The sequence below is a fragment of the Staurois parvus genome, unplaced genomic scaffold, assembly GCF_062004578.1.
Source record: "Staurois parvus isolate SC_StPar_1 unplaced genomic scaffold, SC_StPar_1.0 ptg001557l, whole genome shotgun sequence".
Classification (NCBI taxonomy): Eukaryota; Metazoa; Chordata; class Amphibia; order Anura; family Ranidae; genus Staurois; species Staurois parvus.
In genome coordinates this window covers 210,563-229,666 of record NW_028319353.1, presented here as the reverse complement: position 1 = coordinate 229,666, position 19,104 = coordinate 210,563, and the positions used below count along the sequence as shown (strand labels likewise).

At 47.7% G+C, this 19,104-nt stretch overlaps 1 protein-coding gene and 1 long non-coding RNA gene across 5 annotated transcripts in view; one reads left to right on the top strand and one right to left on the bottom strand.

Moving 5' to 3' along the window:
* The first annotated feature begins 2,977 nt into the window (after positions 1-2,977).
* On the top strand, positions 2,978-5,400 carry LOC149435295 (uncharacterized). Its single transcript, XR_016308520.1, has 2 exons — positions 2,978-4,627; positions 4,688-5,400. It is a non-coding gene; the product is annotated as an uncharacterized LOC149435295 (long non-coding RNA).
* Positions 5,401-16,797: 11,397 nt separating this feature from the next.
* SIDT1 (SID1 transmembrane family member 1) overlaps positions 16,798-19,104 on the bottom strand; it is a 160,879-nt gene continuing 158,572 nt past the window's right edge. For all 4 annotated transcript variants that reach the window (XM_089662818.1, XM_089662819.1, XM_089662820.1 and 1 more), the window contains one exon: positions 16,798-18,439. In XM_089662818.1, the coding sequence (XP_089518944.1) occupies positions 18,377-18,439 (63 nt within the window). In that variant the 3' untranslated portion in view covers positions 16,798-18,376. The remainder of the gene's footprint in view (positions 18,440-19,104) is intronic.

Genomic DNA, 19,104 nt, shown 5'->3' with positions numbered 1-19,104 from the left:
AAGTTATGTGGAAGGGAAACGTGTGGAAGAAAAGGTGCACAAGCAGCAGGGATGACCGCAGCCTGGAGAGGATTGTCAGGAAAAGACCATTCAAAAGTGTTGGGGACTTTCACAAGGAGTGGACTGAGGCTGGAGTCAGCGCATCAAGAGCCACCACATGCAGATGGATCCTGGACATGGGCTTCAAATATCGTATTCCTCTTGTCAAGCCGCTCCTGAACAACAAACAACATCAGAAGCATCTTACCTGGGCTAAAGAAAAACAGACCTGGTCCGTTGCTCAGTGGTCCAAAGTCCTTGGTTTCCAAATGAGATGCAAAAGTTGCTCTCATCAGAACAAAGGACCCTGAGTATGGAGGAAGAATGGAGAGGCCCAAGGACCCCGAGTATGTGGGAAGAATGGAGAGGCCCAAGGACCCCGAGTATGGGGGAAGAATGGAGAGGCCCAAGGACCCCGAGTATGGGGGAAGAATGGAGAGGCCCAAGGACCCCGAGTATGGGGGAAGAATGGAGAGGCCCAAGGACCCAGAGTATGGGGGAAGAATGGAGAGGCCCAAGGACCCAGAGTATGGGGGAAGAATGGAGAGGCCCAAGGACCCAGAGTATGGGGGAAGAATGGAGAGGCCCAAGGACCCCGAGTATGGGGGAAGAATGGAGAGGCCCAGAGACCCCCGAGTATGGGGGAAGAATGGAGAGGCCCAAGGACCCCCGAGTATGGGGGAAGAATGGAGGGGCCCAAGGACCCCCGAGTATGGAGGAAGAATGGAGGGGCCCAAGGGCCCCCGAGTATGGAGGAAGAATGGAGAGGCCCAAGGGCCCCCGAGTATGGAGGAAGAATGGAGAGGCCCAAGGGCCCCCGAGTATGGAGGAAGAATGGAGAGGCCCAAGGGCCCCCGAGTATGGAGGAAGAATGGAGAGGCCCAAGGGCCCCCGAGTATGGAGGAAGAATGGAGAGGCCCAAGGGCCCCCGAGTATGGAGGAAGAATGGAGAGGCCCAAGGGCCTCCACTGTGCTTCATTAAGTCCAGGGTCAACACAGCCGTCTACCAGGAGATTTTGGAGCACTTCATGCTTCCTTCCACAGACTAGCTTTATAGGGATGCTGACTTCATTTTCCAGCAGGACTTGGCTCCGCCCACACTGCCAAAAGCACCAAAACCTGGTTCAATGACCGTGGGATTACTGTGCTTGATTGGCCAGCAAACTCGCCTGACCTGAACCCCATAGAGAATCTATGGGGCATTGCCAAGAGAAAGATGAGAGACATGAGACCGAACCATGCAGAAGAACTGAAGGCCGCTATTGAAGCATCCTGGTCTTCCATAACACCTCAGCAGTGCCACAGGCTGATAGCTTCCATGCCACGCCGCATTGAGGCAGTAATTGCTGCAAAAGGGGCCCAAACCAAGTACTGAGTACATATGCAGCTTCTACTTTTCAGAGGTCCGATATTGTTCTATGTACAATCCGTGTTTTATTGATTGCATGGAATATTCTCTTTTTCGGAGATTGTGGATTTGGGGTTTTCATGAGCTGTAAGCCATAATCATCACAATGATGACAAATCACGGCTTGAACTATCTTGCTTTGCATGTAATGAGTCTCATATATTAGTTTCACCTTTTAAGTTGCTGCACTGAAATGAATGAATGAATGCACCATACTCTAATTTTTCGAGTTTCACCTGTATTTTTTTTTTTTTTCTCAAAATTGTAGGTTTTTTCTTTTGTATTTTTTTTTTTTTTTTTTTTTACAGCGCAAAAAATAAAAACCGCACAGGCGATCAAATACCACTGAAAGCTCAATTTGCGGGGGGGAAAAAAGGATGTAAATTTAATTTGGGTGCAGCATTGCATGACCGCACAATTGTCCGTTAAACTAGCGCAGCGCTGTATAGCAGAAAAATAGCATAAATTGCAGTATCTCTCCCACAGTTTGTAGACGCTATAACTTTCACACAAAGCAATCAATATACACTTATTGGGATTTTTTTTTACCAAAAACATGGAGCAGAATACATTTTGGCCTAAATTTCTAACTAACTTTGAGTTTACTATATATTTTTTATAGCTGAAAGTAAAAAAAAATCTCATTTTTCTTCAAAATTTTTGGTCTTTTTTTTTGTTTATAGCGTGAAAAATAAAAAGCGCACAGGTGATCAAATACCACCGAAAGAAAGCTCTATTTGTGTGAAAAAAAGGACGTAAATTTCGTTTGGGTGCAGCATTGCATGACCGCGCAATTATCAGTTGAATTAGTGCAGCGCCGAGTAGCAAAAAGAGGCGTGGTGAGGAAGGGGGGTAAATCCTCAGGAGGGCGAGGGGTTGAAATGGTTTCCTATGGACCTCGTTCACATCTGTGCATTCTGAGCCGGTGCGGTTTTTCCAAAGAGTCGGGAACTTTTTTTTTTTTCTTCCCTGCTGCAGATTGCGTTTTTTCATGTAGTTCAATGGACCTGCATCAAAAAAACACAAGTGTTGCGTTTTCAATGCGTTTTTGCCTTTTTTCTTTCTTGCCTCATAGGAAAGTATGACCGTTCTGTTCATGTAGTGCGACTTTACACTCTCATGCTACTTGAGTGCCAAAGTAGTGCAGGAACCTTTTTTGTGTTGAAAGTCGCCTGTTAGGATCCTCAGTAATTGAATGATAACCCGAACAATTACTGCTCGCCCTTGACCCGAACATGTGACTTTGGACGCCTAAAGCTTCCTGCACCACTTTGATGCGACTTGAGTATAAAGTCACCTCCAACTTGCACTACATGAACAAAACTCTTACTTTCCTGTTATCAAAAAAAAAAAAAAGGGCATGTTCAAAAACGCACCAAAATGTGCCGCAAAACAGCTTCAGCCACAACCCGCACACATGTGAGCCTCGCCTGGAGGGAGGGATGGGGGGGGGGGGGGGGGGTGCAGCTGGGGCAGTCATATTTCATGCACCATGGATGGGTAATGGACTCGCCATGCAGGGCAGACATATTACTGGAGGCAGCCATAGATGTGTTTGGAAAGTCTCGCTCCTCGGGGTATAGGGGGAGAGATGGAGGGGGGGGGGGGCTCGCTGATCACACCATGCTGCATCTGTATGCTCTGACCATTGTAATGGGGAAATGTTCTTTAGTAGGCAGTCCCGTCCTAAAGCCGGAAGTACGGCGTCTCTTCTATCACAGATCCAAAAACGATTCTCAGCTGCGCAGCGGACCCCGCTGTATAAAGGAATGATTTGCATATCTCTGTTCAGTAACTTAAAAATGTAAAATTTACACCTTTTTGGGGGTTTTGTGATGTAAGTGAAACTTGCAGATACTTTCCATTGGAACCAGTTCAGCATTCTCACTAAAAAAAAAAAAAATTGTTAAATGCTTAAAGTGGTTGTGAAGGTTTTTCACTTTCATGTGTTTTATGCATGAAGGTAAAGAAAAAAAAAAACCCCCAGTGTGCAGCAGCCATTTCCCCCCCACCCCCCCAAACACTTACCTGAGCACCATACCAATCCAGTGATGTCCTCCAGGGGACTTTCACTCCTGATTGGTCCCCACATCCCACCCACAAAACTGAATTACTGTACTATTATTGGCCACTAGATGGAGCTTGCATCCCACCCACAGATATTGAACTGAGCTCCTCCCCATCAGCCATTAGATGGTGCTGACATCCTGCCCACAGAGGTTGGACTGTTCTCCCCTCTATCAGCCAGTAGATGGGGAGGAGCACAGTCCAAGCTATGGGTGGAATGCATCGGATACCAGCGCTATCGACCAGTAGAGGGTGCTGGTATCCCCTTCATCCCGCCCACAGAGGTTGGACTGTGCTCCTCTCTATCAGCCAGTAGATGGTGCTGGTGTCCCCAGCATTCCGACCACAGAGGTTGGACTGTGCTCCTCTCTATTGGCCAGTAGATGGTGCTGGTGTCCACTGCATCCCGCCCACAGAGGTTGGACTGTACTCTTCTCTATTGGCCAGTAGATGGTGCTGGTGTCCCCTGCATCCCGCCCACAGAGGTTGGACTGTGCTCTTCTCTATTGGCCAGTAGATGGTGCTGGTGTCCCCTACATCCCGCCCACAGAGGTTGGACTTTGTTGCCTTCTATCGGCCAGTAGATTGTGCTGGTATCTTCTGCATCCCGCCCACAGATGTTGGACTTTGTTCCCTTCTATTGACCAGTAGATGGTGCTGGCATCCCCTGCATCCCGCCCACAGAGGTTGGACTGTGCTCCCTGCCCACAGAGGTTGGACTTTGCTCCTCCCTTTCTGCCAGTAGATGGTGCTGGTATCCCCTGCATCCCGCCCACAGAGGTTGGATTGTGCTCCTCTCTATTGGCCAGTAGATGGTGCTGGTATCTTCTGCATCCCGCCCACAGAGGTTGGGCTGTACTCCTCTATTGGCCAGTAGATGGTATTGGTATCCCCTCCATCCCGCCCACAGAGATTGGACTTTGCTCCTCCCTATCTGCCAGTAGATGGTGCTGGTATTCCCTGCTCCCCGCCCACAGAGGTTGGACTGTGCTCCCCTCTATCGGCCAGTAGATGGTGCTGGTGTCCCCTGCATCCCGCCCACAGAGGTTGGACTGTGCTCCCCTCTATCGGCCAGTAGATGGTGCTGGTGTCCCCTGCATCCCGCCCACAGAGGTTGGACTTTGCTCCCTGCCCACAGATGGTGCTGGTGTCCCCTGCATCCCGCCCACAGAGGTTGGACTTTGCTCCTCCCTATCTGCCAGTAGATGGTGCTGGTATTCCCTGCTCCCCGCCCACAGAGGTTGGACTGTGCTCCCCTCTATTGGCCAGTAGATGGTGCTCTGCATACTGTGGCAGGGTTACTGGGGATGCCAAGATTCCTAGAAATTCCGGACTCCCAGATAACATCTCTAGGGCCCTCTAATTGCACATCCCTAAAGCACGGCGATGCCAGGATGTATTCTCACCAAATCCAGAATCCTTTTCATTTTCTTCTGTGTTTAGCAGTTTGCCCTCCGCAGTCATTTGCTGGCGGTGTAGATGTTCGAGCGCAGAGCCCAGCAGAATGATCGATCCTGTGTGTGACACCTTGGAGTTCCTGGAGCCTGTAGATAATGTACATATGTGCAGATGACGGGGAGCCTCTCGTAGTCTCCTATGTACATACCTTGTATAGTTCTTTATACTTTCCTTTCTTTTTTTTTTTTTTTATAGAAATCAGAATAGAACCATCCCCCTCCGGGGCCACCGCTGCCTGATGGAGGGATTCTGATTCTTGTCTGATATATTATTATTTTTGTTTTCTATAATTGGTGCTTCGGGTCTCGCGAATCTCATGCTAAGATTTGATTTCAGATGATTTTTTTATTTAATGTAACTCTGGTTGTAATAATTCTTTGTAAAGAGCGGAACATATTTTATTACTAAAAATAAAAGTTTTCACCTCCTTTTTGTGTCTGTTTATTTTTATTTTTTCTTTTCTTTCTTTCTGGTTTTATGGGGATTGAGATTTTATGATGATGTTAAACCCATAAAGACAAAACAGCCTTTAACCCTTTTTGCTGCCAGAGCTGTTTTTTGCATTTATTTTGCTCATGTTAAAAAGAAAAAGATTTAGGCGTGAGGATTAGATAAAACCTTATCTACGAGGAGCGTTCAGGTCAAACCGAGACTTTTGTGTTTGTATAATAAAAGAACAGATTTCAAGGAGTGGAAACTGCTGACATACGTGTATAAATGTAGCAGGGGACTATGTAAAAAAAAAAATGTATTTAAAGTGTTACCAAATCCCCAAACAGTACAATCCGTCTGTATATGCAGTAAAGCATGCTTGTTATACTCACTGTGGAACCTAAAGGGTTAATCCTCTGCATTGTGTAAAAATGCTGTTTGATCCTGTCTTCTCTGATCCTCCCCTTCTTCCAGTGTCCCCCTCTTATCTTCTGATAATACATATCCTGTAGTCACTGCTCAGTTTGGTGTGTGTATTGCCAGAGAGGCTTTTTCCCCCTGGAAGTGTGCATGTGATCACTGGGCCAATCAGCACTGTCCAGACAGAAGTCAGGGGTCCTGCATCCTCCTAGAGTAGGATGAAAACACCTCTTTAACCAGTGTTCTGCTGGACACTGATGGTCACAAGACTGCTTTATCCTGCTGATGAGAAAAGATTTTAGCAGTTTATATTTACTAAAATAATTGCATTTCCATGTCCTGTGTACTGTGGGAGACTGGAGCTAGTGAATGCAGGGTCTGGGGAGAGCGGATAGAGTGAATGCGGGGTCTGGGGAGAGCGGATAGAGTGAATGCGGGGTCTGGGGAGAGCGGATAGAGTGAATGCGGGGTCCGGGGAGAGCGGATAGAGTGAATGCGGGGTCTGGGGAGAGCGGATAGAGTGAATGCGGGGTCTGGGGAGAGCGGATAGAGTGAATGCGGGGTCTGGGGAGAGCGGATAGAGTGAATGCGGGGTCCGGGGAGAGCGGATAGAGTGAATGCGGGGTCTGGGGAGAGCGGATAGAGTGAATGCGGGGTCTGGGGAGAGCGGATAGAGTGAATGCGGGGTCTGGGGAGAGCGGATAGAGTGAATGCGGGGTCTGGGGAGAGCGGATAGAGTGAATGCGGGGTCCGGGAAGAGCGGATAGAATGAATGCGGGGTCCGGGGAGAGCGGATAGAATGAATGCGGGGTCTGGGGAGAGCGGATAGAGTGAATGCACATCCGGAGAGAGTGGATAGAATGAATGCGGGGTCTGGGGAGAGCGGATAGAGTGAATGCGGGGTCTGGGGAGAGCGGATAGAGTGAATGCGGGGTCCGGGGAGAGCGGATAGAGTGAATGCGGGGTCCGGGGAGAGCGGATAGAGTGAATGCGGGGTCTGGGGAGAGCGGATAGAGTGAATGCGGGGTCCGGGGAGAGCGGATATAGTGAATGCGGGGTCCGGGGAGAGCGGATATAGTGAATGCGGGGTCCGGGGAGAGTGGATAGAGTGAGTTCGGGGTCTGGGGAGAGCGGATATAGTGAATGCGGGGTCCGGGGAGAGCGGATATAGTGAATGTCCGGGCCGAGCGGATACAGTGAATGCGGGGTCCGGGGAGAGCGGATATAGTGAATGTCCGGGCCGAGCGGATACAGTGAATGCGGGGTCCGGGGAGAGCGGATATAGTGAATGCGGGGTCCGGGGAGAGCGGATACAGTGAATGCGGGTTCTGGGACTTAGGAACACTTGAATGTCGGGAAAACTTCAGCATAGAAAGATTTGTCAGTATGCCTGAACCATCCTAGGACAGCCGGCTTCACTTCCTCATTGTGTTCATCGTTCCCAGAGAAAGATTTGTCTTTTGTTTGATTCCACGACAGGTTGTGTGTCGATGATCCAGGATCAGGAGTTCCATGTACTGAATGTTCACAGGAATGTCTGCTGTGGCCTGGGAACCACCACAGCCGAGATCATCACTGACGGACGTACGGCCATCTTTGAAACTTTTACTCCATTCTAATGCCTTACTGCGGCTGAGCGTCTCATCACCGTACTGGGCGTGAAGTCTTCTGTAGATATCCGTGGGTTTTACCCCCTTCGTTCACAAGAAACTTCATCACCTCGCACTGTTCCATTCACGCACTACCACTGATGTCCGCCATCTTGATTAACGGTCTCAGACCTGGCCTGCGACATGTGCACCGCCTATCACTTACTACTGCGTGTGGTACCTCCATGCCAGCATCCCTTTTTATATCTGGAAAATTAAAAGTCCCGGATTGACTTGAACACCCCTCATTTATTTTTTTATGTCACACAACATTAGCGCAAATGTTTACCAAGTGCAAAATTTCAGTAAAAAAAAAAAAAGTTACTTTTGATGCACACAAAGAATATATTACCCAATATAAAAGATAAGGTTGCACCAAGTAAATAGATACCCAATATGTCAAGCCCATGGAACAATGACAAACTTCAGTACCCTAAATTTTCCAGGTGACTCTTTAAAAGCCCCGACAGGTCATCGGTTTTGAGTTAACAGAACAACCGGCATAGAATTATTGCTTGGGTGTAACTTCTATTTTTATCATTTATCTCACTGGACAAAAAGGTCCCCTTTGGATGTTGGACCAAAACGTTGGATGTTGGACTTCTACAGACCTGCCACAATGGAAGGGTTTCATAGTAAGGCTTCTTATACACTGGCTGCTCCTAAACCTGAGTTTAGGAGATTTTGGTGGGTTTTTTTTTTTGCCATAGGCCATGAACTCAACTGAATAAAAGCCTGTGTCCATGGACACGTAGATTTTTTGCAGAATTTAGGAACAGCCACGTTTAGGGGAGATTAAACCTTCCTCTCCGGATTGTAGAAGAATTGCATTCAGGAGAAGAACATTTGGCCCAAGACCGGGGAGAGCGGATAGAGTGAATGCGGGGTCCGAGGAGAGCAGATAGAGTGAGTGCGGGGTTCGGGGAGAGCGGATATAGTGAATGCGGGGTCCAGGGAGAGCGGATATAGTGAATGCGGGGTCTGGGGAGAACGGATATAGTGAGTGCGGGGTCCGGGGAGAGCGGATAGAGTGAGTGCGGGGTCCGGGGGAGAGCGGATAGAGTGAATGCGGGGTCCGGGGGAGAGCGGATAGAGTGAATGCGGGGAGAGCGGATAGAGTGAATGCGGGGTCTGGGGAGAGTGGATAGAGTGAATGTGGGGTCCGGGGGAGAGCGGATAGAGTGAATGCGGGGTCCGGGGGAGAGCGGATAGAGTGACTGCGGGGTCCGGGTGAGCGGATAGAGTGACTGCGGGGTCCGGGTGAGCGGATAGAGTGAATGCGGGGTCCGGGGGAGAGCGGATAGAGTGAATGCGGGGTCCGGGGAGAGCGGATAGAGTGAATGCGGGGTCCGGGGAGAGCGGATAGAGTGACTGCGGGGTCCGGGGGAGAGCGGATAGAGTGACTGCGGGGTCCGGGGGAGAGCGGATAGAGTGACTGCGGGGTCCGGGGGAGAGCGGATAGAGTGACTGCGGGGTCCGGGGGAGAGCGGATAGAGTGAATGCGGGGTCCGGGGGAGAGCGGATAGAGTGAATGCGGGGTCCGGGGAGAGCGGATAGAGTGACTGCGGGGTCCGGGGGAGAGCGGATAGAGTGACTGCGGGGTCCGGGGGAGAGCGGATAGAGTGAATGCGGGGTCCGGGGGAGAGCGGATAGAGTGACTGCGGGGTCCGGGGGAGAGCGGATAGAGTGACTGCGGGGTCCGGGGGAGAGCGGATAGAGTGACTGCGGGGTTCGGGGAGAGCGGATAGAGTGAATGCGGGTTCCGGGGGAGAGAGGATAGAGTGAATGCGGGGTCCGGGGGAGAGAGGATAGAGTGAATGCGGGGTCCGGGGAGAGCGGATAGAGTGAATGCGGGTTCCGGGGCTTAGGAACACTTGAATGTCTGGAAAGCTTCAGCATAGAAAGATTTGTCAGTACGCCTGAACCATCCTAGGACAGCCGGCTTCACTTCCTCATTGTGTTCATCGTTCCCAGAGAAAGATTTGTCTCTTGTTTGATTCCACGACAGGTTATGTGTCGATGATCCAGGATCAGGAGTTCCATGTACTGAATGTTCACAGGAATGTCTGCTGGGAACCACTACGGTTGCAGGATCATCACTGACGGACGTACGGCCATCTTTGAGACTTTTACTCCATTCTAATGCCTTACTGCGGCTGAGCGTCTCATCACCGTACTGGGCGTGAAGTCTTCTGTAGATATCTGTAGGTTTTACCCCCTTCGTTCACAAAAAAAATCACCTCGCACTGTTCCATTCACGCACTACCACTGATGTCCGCCATCTTGATTAACGGTCTCAGGACTGGGCCCCGCCTATCAGTAATAGGACACACTTGCCACTTACTACTGCGTGTGGTACCTCCATGCCAGCATCCCTTTTTATATCTGGAAAATTAAAAGTCCCGGATTGACTTGAACACCCCTCATATATTTTTTTATGTCACACAACATTAGCGCAAATGTTTACCAAGTGCAAAATTTCAGTAAAAAAAACAAAAAAAGTTACTTTTGATGCGCACAAAGAATATATTACCCAATATAAAGGATAAGTAAATAGATACCCGATATGTCAAGCCCATAAAACAATGACAAACTTCTGTTCCCTAAATTTTCCAGGTGACTCTTTAAAAGCCCCGACGGGTCATCGGTTTTGAGTTAACAGAACAACCGGCATACAATTATTGCTTGGGTGTAACTTCTATTTTTACATTTTTATCATTTATCTCACTGGGCAAAAAGGTCCCCTTTGGATGTTGGACCAAAAAGTTGGATGTTGGACTTCTACACACCTGCCACAATGGAAGGGTTTCATAGTAAGGCTTCTTATTCACTGGCTGCTCCTAAACCTGAGTTTAGGAGCTTTTGGTGGTTTTTTTTTGCCATAGGCCATGAACTCAACTGAATAAAAGCCTATGTGTCCATGCACACGTAGATTTTTTGTAGAATTTAGGAAGAGCCACGTTTAGGGGAGATTAAACCTTCCTCTCCGGAATGTAGAAGAATTGCATTCAGGAGAAGAACGTTTGGCCCAAGACCACTAAATGCAGTACTGCTTTTGTATGAGTTTTTGCCACGTTTAGCATTTTTTTGGTGTCCAGGGGAGGTTAATGTACATGAAGCCTACTGGAGGTTATGTGTTGGTTTCTAATAACTTCCTTCTCCTCTGGAAGTTTGCACCTCTTCCCCGGGAACAAACACAATACTTAGTGTTCCCACTGAGGCTGGGGGACTGATTGATCACAGGAAAGTTGGAAGACATGGGGGCGTCCTCTCTTATGTCTACTGAGAGTAAAAGCAAATCTTTTGAGTCTCTAGGAGATGATCTATCATTGCAGGCTCTGCTAAGGAGGGCCCAAAAATGCCAGAATCAGCCTCTCTTCTCTGCATGTCCCTACAACTGTGATAAAGACCATTGAGGATGAAATCCATCAGTAGAGGAGGTCCCAAGTGGGGTCTCTTGACTGTCCTGGAATAATCAAGTTTGACGAGTGATGGCCTTTATGGTGTGATGCCAAGTATTTTTTTCTAGGTATGTTGACTTTTTGGGAGAGGATAAGCCCCTGCTTGGCATTTGCACCCAGTGAGCCGAGGGAGCAATCTTTTACAGAGGACTTGGGAGCAATGGGCCACATTTACAGGTCTTTTATGGAGCTGGCTTTGTACACAGAGGCACAGTCATGCTGGAACAAGAAATGGGATTTTTGACTTGCCTGTAAAATCCTTTTTTGGGGGTAGATTACATAACACAGGGGAGTTTATTCTCTGGCTGACCAGACATAGGTCCAATTTTCAAACGAAAAATCGTTCGAAAAACGACCCAAGAATAATCTGCCGATTTTCGCTCTGTTAGTGGGGCAATGGCACTGGCTGATTTTCATGGTTCCTCCCCATTTCGCTTATCGGGCATGCTGGAAAATTTGTGAAAAACAACCGATTTACAAAATCATTGGTGTCACCATTGGATTACAGAACGAACAACATTTTTGATTGAAAAATCGTTCAGAGTTTGACCCATGTATGGTTTGCTTAAGGCTACTGAGTTCTGCTCTACCTCCAGGTGCTTGGACACTTGCAAATATTGACACTGCCAAAAATAACTCCTCCCACTCCATGAATGGAATTTTGTGAGTGTGACGGTAGTCACTTTGGGTGGAGGGCCCATGGAACCCAACTCACTTTGGAGAGGTGGGGAGACCCCTGTCTGAGCTCCCCATATCCCTCTTATGTGTAAGTCACCCTGTGCCTGTTAATTGTACAGGGTGATCTGTCCTAATATTGGGGTGGGGGTTGTTTAATGCCATGTGGTTGCATCCCATTGTTCTATTGTCTTGCTTGGGAACAAACTATTATGGGATGTATGTGTTTATGTGTATTAGCTTAGTGGGGGTATCTCCAGCAGCCCTCCCTCCTAATGGGACTGTCTGCTGGTGTGAAGTTTGAATACCTGTGTGTCTCTTGTTGCTAAGTGTAGATTGCCCCACCCTGTGTCATTATTCAGGGAGGGGGGATTGTCCCCTGAGTGTATAAAAAGGCAGTTCAAGTTTCAAATAAAGAGTTCCATGTTCAGACAGATTGGTGTCATTTAATCTTGTATGGTCTGCTGTGGTGTCTGTGGTCGGTGTTCGGACGGGGAAGCGGTATTATAACGGAAGTGCCCAAGCGCAGTCTGGGTCAGTTCCATTACAGTAAGCAAGCAATACTGAAGTGAAAATTGAGGAGAGGGATCTGTGTCCTGTGATTCACTCCAAGATCGGGATTTTACAGGCCCATCTTCCTAATTGTACATTATAGGACACAGGGGCGTTCATTCTTAGGCTATTGGGATGTCCAAAAGCAATCCCACAAGTGGGCAACAGTTACCAGGCCCAACAGTAACAATCTTCCTAAACTGACAAGGCTCCTATAGGGCCACCTGTATAACTGTTCAACATAGGCCAGTGTCCACCAAGGCCTGAACATTTGCCTGGTAAAACCTAGCAGAGGTTCAATTTTCTAGGGTCATCTTACAGCCCTGGGAAACTGAAGCCTGATGTTACAAACTGAAAATCCAAAAGCTCGTCACATGGGTATACAATGCTCATAAAATCTTCTTTATTACATACCCATAGGGATACAAAGATATCTGCTGCACAAACTGATGAGGACACGTTTCCACCCTTACCAGCCTTAGTCGTAGCCATGTTGAAAACTCCATGGAGCACCAACACTTCTGGTGGAGCGAGCCCTCGCAGGAAAGTGAGGAACCCCCACCCAACGAATCCACTTAGCAATTGTAGGTCAATAGGCATCTTGTGCCTTCCAGGGACCTTCAGACAACATAAAAATGACATCATATTGAGGAACTGAGGCCTTGCCTACAGTATGTGGTAGGCTTGCACAACCCTAACAATATTGCTGCAATGGAGAGCAATCTCCTGTAAGATGTTTTGGGGCTTTACAAAAGGAAGGCAACACTATGAGGACAGACCACTAAAGGTTATCTCATGCGTTACGCAGGTCAAGTGACCACATATCGTATGCGATACTGAAAATATCAATTCACCATTGCTAGTATGCAGTATTTACCGCAAACATGCTTGGTAAATATCACCTAAGAAGACTTGAATATCTATTCACAGAAGGAAATAAATAATTAAATGTACACGTGTGGTATGTACTGGTTGTTAAAGAGTAGGCGGCCACCTGCATGCTTACCAACCAGTAACTGTCATGGTTGTTATGGATCGGGCGGCTGCCACGTCCTTAACAACTGATGAGTCAGCAGCTGATGATGGATCTACATCGGGAGACTTTTTTTTTTTGTGAATGAGTAGGGTTACCATGTGCCCCATACTCATTCACATGCGGAGGAGGGTCGAGATCTGGGCCACTCATTGTTAAAGGGGGCTTCCAGATTCCGGTAATCCCCCTGCTCGCAGACTTCCACAACCACCGGCCTGGGTTGTCGGGAAGAGGCCCTTGTCTCCATCAACATGTGGCCTGGTATGGAGGGAAGGGGGTGCTTGCTCGTACCCCCCCCCTTTCCTGTCCTGCTGGGCTGCATGCTCAGATGAGGGTTTGGTATAGATTTTGGGGGGGACCGCACACCATTTTTTTTCCTTATTTTGGCGTGGGGGTTCCCCTCAAAATCCATACCAAACCCAAAGGACTTGGTATGGATGGGGGGGACCTCACATCGTTTTTTTTCTTAATTTTGAATTAGCGGCTATTCTTTGACAGCTGATGACTCATTACATTATCGTAAGTTTTCACAAACTCATGCGGCATTTTAGTAGCATTTTGTTAGTGAATGCCAACTTTTTATTAAAAAAAAAACGCTGCATGTTATCTTACTGCATACTTGGATGTGTTAAGATACTGCTTTCTGAATTGTCCCCTATGTCTTGATTCAAATAGAACGTGGAGACCACTTTAGGCAGGTAAAAATTATGTAGGTCTCATCACAGCTTTGTCCTTGTGAGGCACAAGAAAAGGCTTCTTACAAAGGACAAAGGCACAAGCTCCAACACCCTCCTAATTGAGGTGATGGTCGTGAAAAAAGCAACCTTACATGTTTGGAGAGGAACAGAAATATCTAAAATGAGTTCAAACGGTGGCCTGTGAGAACCAACAAAACCAGACTGAGGTTCCACAGAGATTGTGGGGAGCATATTCATGAAACAATGTGAGCCTTCCTATGCACAAATGCTCTGATCAAGAAATGCAAAGCCAACAGTCTCTGAAAGAGCACTGCCAAAGTAGAAACTTCCGTTTTTAGTACTCAGGGCTACGGGCCTGTCCAGTACTGTTTAAAGGAAGTATTTTCTGGGATGAAACTCCCTCTTTCCATCAATTTTGCTTTCCACATGTAGTAGTAAACCCAATGAGAAGAATTTGCAAGGCTCTTGTTCCTCAGAACTTGGGCTTCAACAGCAAAGCTGTCAAAGCCAGCTACCTTGAAGCATGGTGTAACACAAGACCTTGAGAGAGAAAGTCCGGTTGGGCCGACAGGGAGTCTACTAGGAGTGAGGTCCAAAGACCAGGCTCCCCTGGGCCAATTTGGTAGCTCAGGTAGAGATCAACACCTAAACTTCTTATAGTCATTCCTCGGCAGGATCTTAGGGATATCTGCTGTCGAACAGAAAAATCAGCTGAGAATTCCTCCCTTGACACAAAGGCCCCCAAGGTCGGAGCCCCTGAAGGAGTTGGTGAAAAACCAGATGTTGCCAGAGACCCAGAGCTGGAATGCTGCCCTTCAAGAGAAATTGTGGATGGAAGACTGTCTCCTGATATAAGAGAGAGTAGTCCACTTGCTCCTGTTCTTCCAGGCCTGCCAAGCTCACAAAGGCACACAATATTTAAATTACTGAGTAAGAGCTCCAGTAAGGGAGTAGGGATAGTCTCCCAATGTCCCACTACCTGGGGGCTTTGGAGTCCTTTGTCGCGCCGTGGCCTGTGCTCTAGGAGTGCTGCAATTTATGTCCTACTAAGCTGGAATCCTAAGCAAAGAAGGGGTGCAGAAGCGCCATCAAGCCCTAACGAATCAGTATCCTCAGTGCATCTGAAACACTTACAGACACGTAGCAGAGATAAAAATTGGCTCAATGCTCACCTTCACAATAGGCATACCCTTCAGGATCTTTAGGAACTAGGCCCTTGCCACAGCAGCCAACGGCCTTGGACCTGTAAAGCGCCCCATCAGACAACTCACGGACACTAGCAAAACATTGAGGCAAACCTTAGGAGTGGGAGAGGTTATGTTGGGTGGTATAAATCTTTGCTATTTGGTAGTGTCCTATCACTTGGAGGTGGTTCATAATCCAGTAGTCTACGAACTAACTCTCCTGTGCCCCGTGAACTACAATTAAAAAAAAGAAAAAAAAAAGGATCTTCCCCAAACTGGTGCCACAAGGTTGGAAGTGTCCAATTGTCCCAAATACCACCCAACCTGCACTCTTCGCTCCTCACAAGACCTCCTACTTTCTAGCTCCCTGGTCCCCTCCTCCCACGCCCGACTGCAGGATTTCTCCAGGACTTCCCCCATCCTCTGGAACTCACTACCCCAATCCATCAGACTGTCACCTACCCTTCTCACCTTCAGGCTCACCCTGAAAACTCATCTCTTCAGGGAAGCCTACCCCACCCTCACCTAACAGCTGATCTCCTCCACTCCTCCTACCACTCCATCCCCCACAGCCACTTCCTCCTGTGCCACTATCCCCTCCCTCCTAGATTGTAAGCTCGAAAGAGCAGGGCCCTCGAACCCCTCGTGTATTGTTTTGTTACTGTATTGTCTCATGTACTGTCCCCCCACTACTCTGTACAGCGCTGAGCAAACTTTTTGGCGCTGTATAAATACTGTATAATAATAATAAAATAATACTTGTCTAAGATGTCTTTGTATGTTGTAGCTTTAACATTACCCTTCAGTGGAAACACTTGAACCCATGCAATTATTATTATTATTATTATTATTATACAGTATTTATAAAGCGCCGATAGTTCGCTCAGCGCTGTACATTACAAAGGGGGACAGAACATGTGACAGAACAATACCAATACAATGCAAAACATGAGGGGATCGAGGGCCCTGCTCTTTCGAGCTTACAATCTAGGAGGGAGGGGATGGTGGCACAGGAGGAGATAGCTGTGGGGGATGGAGTGGTAGGAAGAGTGGAGGAGGTCGGCAAGTTAGCAGGGGGTGGGGTAGGCTTCCCTGAAGAGGTGGGTTTTCAGGGTGAGCCTAAAGGAGAGGAGAGTAGGTGATAATCTGATGGGTTGGGGCAGGGAGTTCCAGAGGATGGGTGACACCCTGGAGAAGTCCTGGAGGCGGGCATGGGAGGAGGAGACCAGGGAACTAGAGAGAAGGAGGTCTTGTGAGGAGCGGAGAGTGCGTGTTGGGTGGTATTTGGATATTAGGTCAGTGATGTAGTTCGGGGCAGTATGGTGGACGGATTTGTACGTCAGTGTTAGGATTTTGAATTTGATCCGTTGGGCAATCGGAAGCCAGTGGAGTGATTGGCAGAGGGGGGTGGCGGAGATGGAGCGGTTGGAAAGGTGAATGAGTCTGGCAGCCGTATTCAGGATCGACTGAATCGGGGATAGCCAGCGGCGAGGCAGGCCAGAAACTGCAATGGAGAAGGCCCACATTCTTTTGGCCTTCCAGAGTATAACTTTTTCATTTTCATTCCCAATCAGTGACGCCATATTTGAATTCCCCGATGTTGACCTTGGCTTCTATATATACATTAGCTTGTATCCCTCAACAGTGACACGTTAATATTTGGTATTCCAGAGCAAAGAAGTGTTATGATGGTAAACATGTCAGTAATGACGACGAAGAGCTGATAGTTTTCTGTCTTTATGTAACATTTGATAATAATTATAATGCATTTAGAATTTATAAAAGTGCTGTTGACATTATTGGGTACAACAAGTTTAGGCAACCTGTGGCTCTCTAGCAGCTGTGGAGTTACCTGAAATGTTAGCATCTTGGAGCTCACAGCTCCATAAAAACCCAACTCCACAGCCTGCACTAGACCACCGTGTCCATATACTGTGCTTCTTCTTGCTCCACAATGCCATCAGCTCAAAAAATGAATTAGTAAACATGTTAGTAGAGCACTGGCCTAAAATCTTGAGATTCAAACTTGGAAGGTAACTGGGGTATCCTCAGGAGGTCCCCAGAACAGTCTGAGAAATGCAGAGAAGAAAAAGAGTGCCACAGAATTGGTATGAGTCTAGTAGACATGAAAAAGCTAACGTGTTTTGTAGGCCTGAAACTTCCCCTTCATCAGGGCCTGAAATGTTGGCAGTGACTTGCAGGTAGTATTGTAGGGATCTTGGCTTTTGGGTTTCCCAAGTAGGCAGTACCTGATGTGTTTGAGAGCTGGATTTTAAAAGAGAAGTGCTCCTTTCCTACTGGTATTTCAAGGCCTGCTGAAGGAGAGTTAAGTCCATGAAATGACTAATTCTGTGACACTCCTTTCCACATTTCTTACAATGTCATGAGCTGGACCTGGCTTAGCTGCCACTATACTGGCACAATTCTTCAACTGAAGAAGTAGAAAACATAAGAAAGGTCTTCAGATTCCAGCTACAACACATTTTGAGGTCTCATTGAAAAATGTACAAATCACATTCAAATAAATTACTTAGACAACAACAAATTCAGCCACAGTTGGCAGCAGCATGGCACTGAAAAGTTAATGCAAGACTGACTGACGTGCACTGGCGATCACAGGTCTTTAAGACAAATACACATTACAATAAAATAGATAAGAAAAAAAATAAACTATTCCTGGCACAGAGGGCCAACGGTCCTTTTCAGATTCCTGTTGCTGAAATATCCATCTTTTTCAGGCTTGTTTGGCCAGTGGGAAAAGAAATGTGCTACTGTCACGAGCCTTGGCAGCTTCGTAAGACCCCTATGGACTGGCCACCCTCAGTAGTTGGAAGTGATGAGAAAGGAAAGCAAGGAGTCATGTGATCAATGTGAAAAAATTTGTAAACAACTTGTGCCTTATGTCAAATGTGATCAGCTGTTTGGAAGTTCACCAATTTCAGGTTCGATGGTGAATGTTCCACTGGGTTCAAGTTCAGAGTTTCCGACTTATGGGGAGGCAGTGATGTTTGGAGGGGCAGCTGTGTCTGAGCATTAGCAATGAAAAATTGTGGTGGCCCAGTCTGAATTAAAGATGGCATTAGATGAGCACGGGAGCAGTGTGGCATTATCAGGCAGCATTTGATTGGTTTGTTCTTCTGGAAACTGGTGGGCTGAGAGGACAAGTCCGTCTCTCCTCTTCCCACTCCTCCACTTTCCTCTTCCTCTTCCTCTGGAAGGGTGATAATTTTCTGCGGTCTTGGACGCGAGCTTCTCTGCATGCCGAAGGCAAACGAAGGAAGGAGACAACGCCATTTCTCCTTAAAAGACCGGAATTTTGTCTCTCCGAACCTCATCCAAATCGTCATCCAATGTGAGGAGGACCTGGAGATGGAACCAGACAGCACAGCTGTTTAAGTCTGTCATGACCAGAAGACATGGAAGCCTAGCTACCCATGTCAAAGTTAGCAGCATTAGCATGGGTTGGTTAACTTGATGATTACTCTATGACTACATTCCTTCTTAATAAAGTGGTTCTAAAGGCAGAAGGTTTTCATTCTCAGCATTGAGGTAAAATACCTTCCGTGTGCAGATCTTCCATAGCCCCCTTTTATAGCTTCCTGAGCCAGATTTCCAAGGCAGCCATCAGAAATTTTGGGCCCCCTTACATAGCTTTAGGCCTGGCCCCCGCCCGGACCACCAACATTCCCCACCGAGTTCACCCACTGAGTTCTTCAGTGCACCAACTTTTATTTTAACACTCTTACAACTTAATATATCCTCCAACCCATGTCCTCCTTCTCTAGTCTCATCTCTTCTTCCAATCCAATCTTCTCTATCCCACATACTCTTCCTCCTCCACTCCATCTCCTCCATCCCATGTCCTTCTCCAGTCCCATCTCCTCTATCCCATGTCCTCCTCCTCCAGTCCCATCTCCTCCATTCCAAGTCCTCCTCTAGTCCAGAGAGAGAGAGAGTGAGAGAACCAGGCAGAGAATGAGAGAGAGAACATGGGAGAGAATGATAGAAAGAGGGAGAAGAGAGAGGAG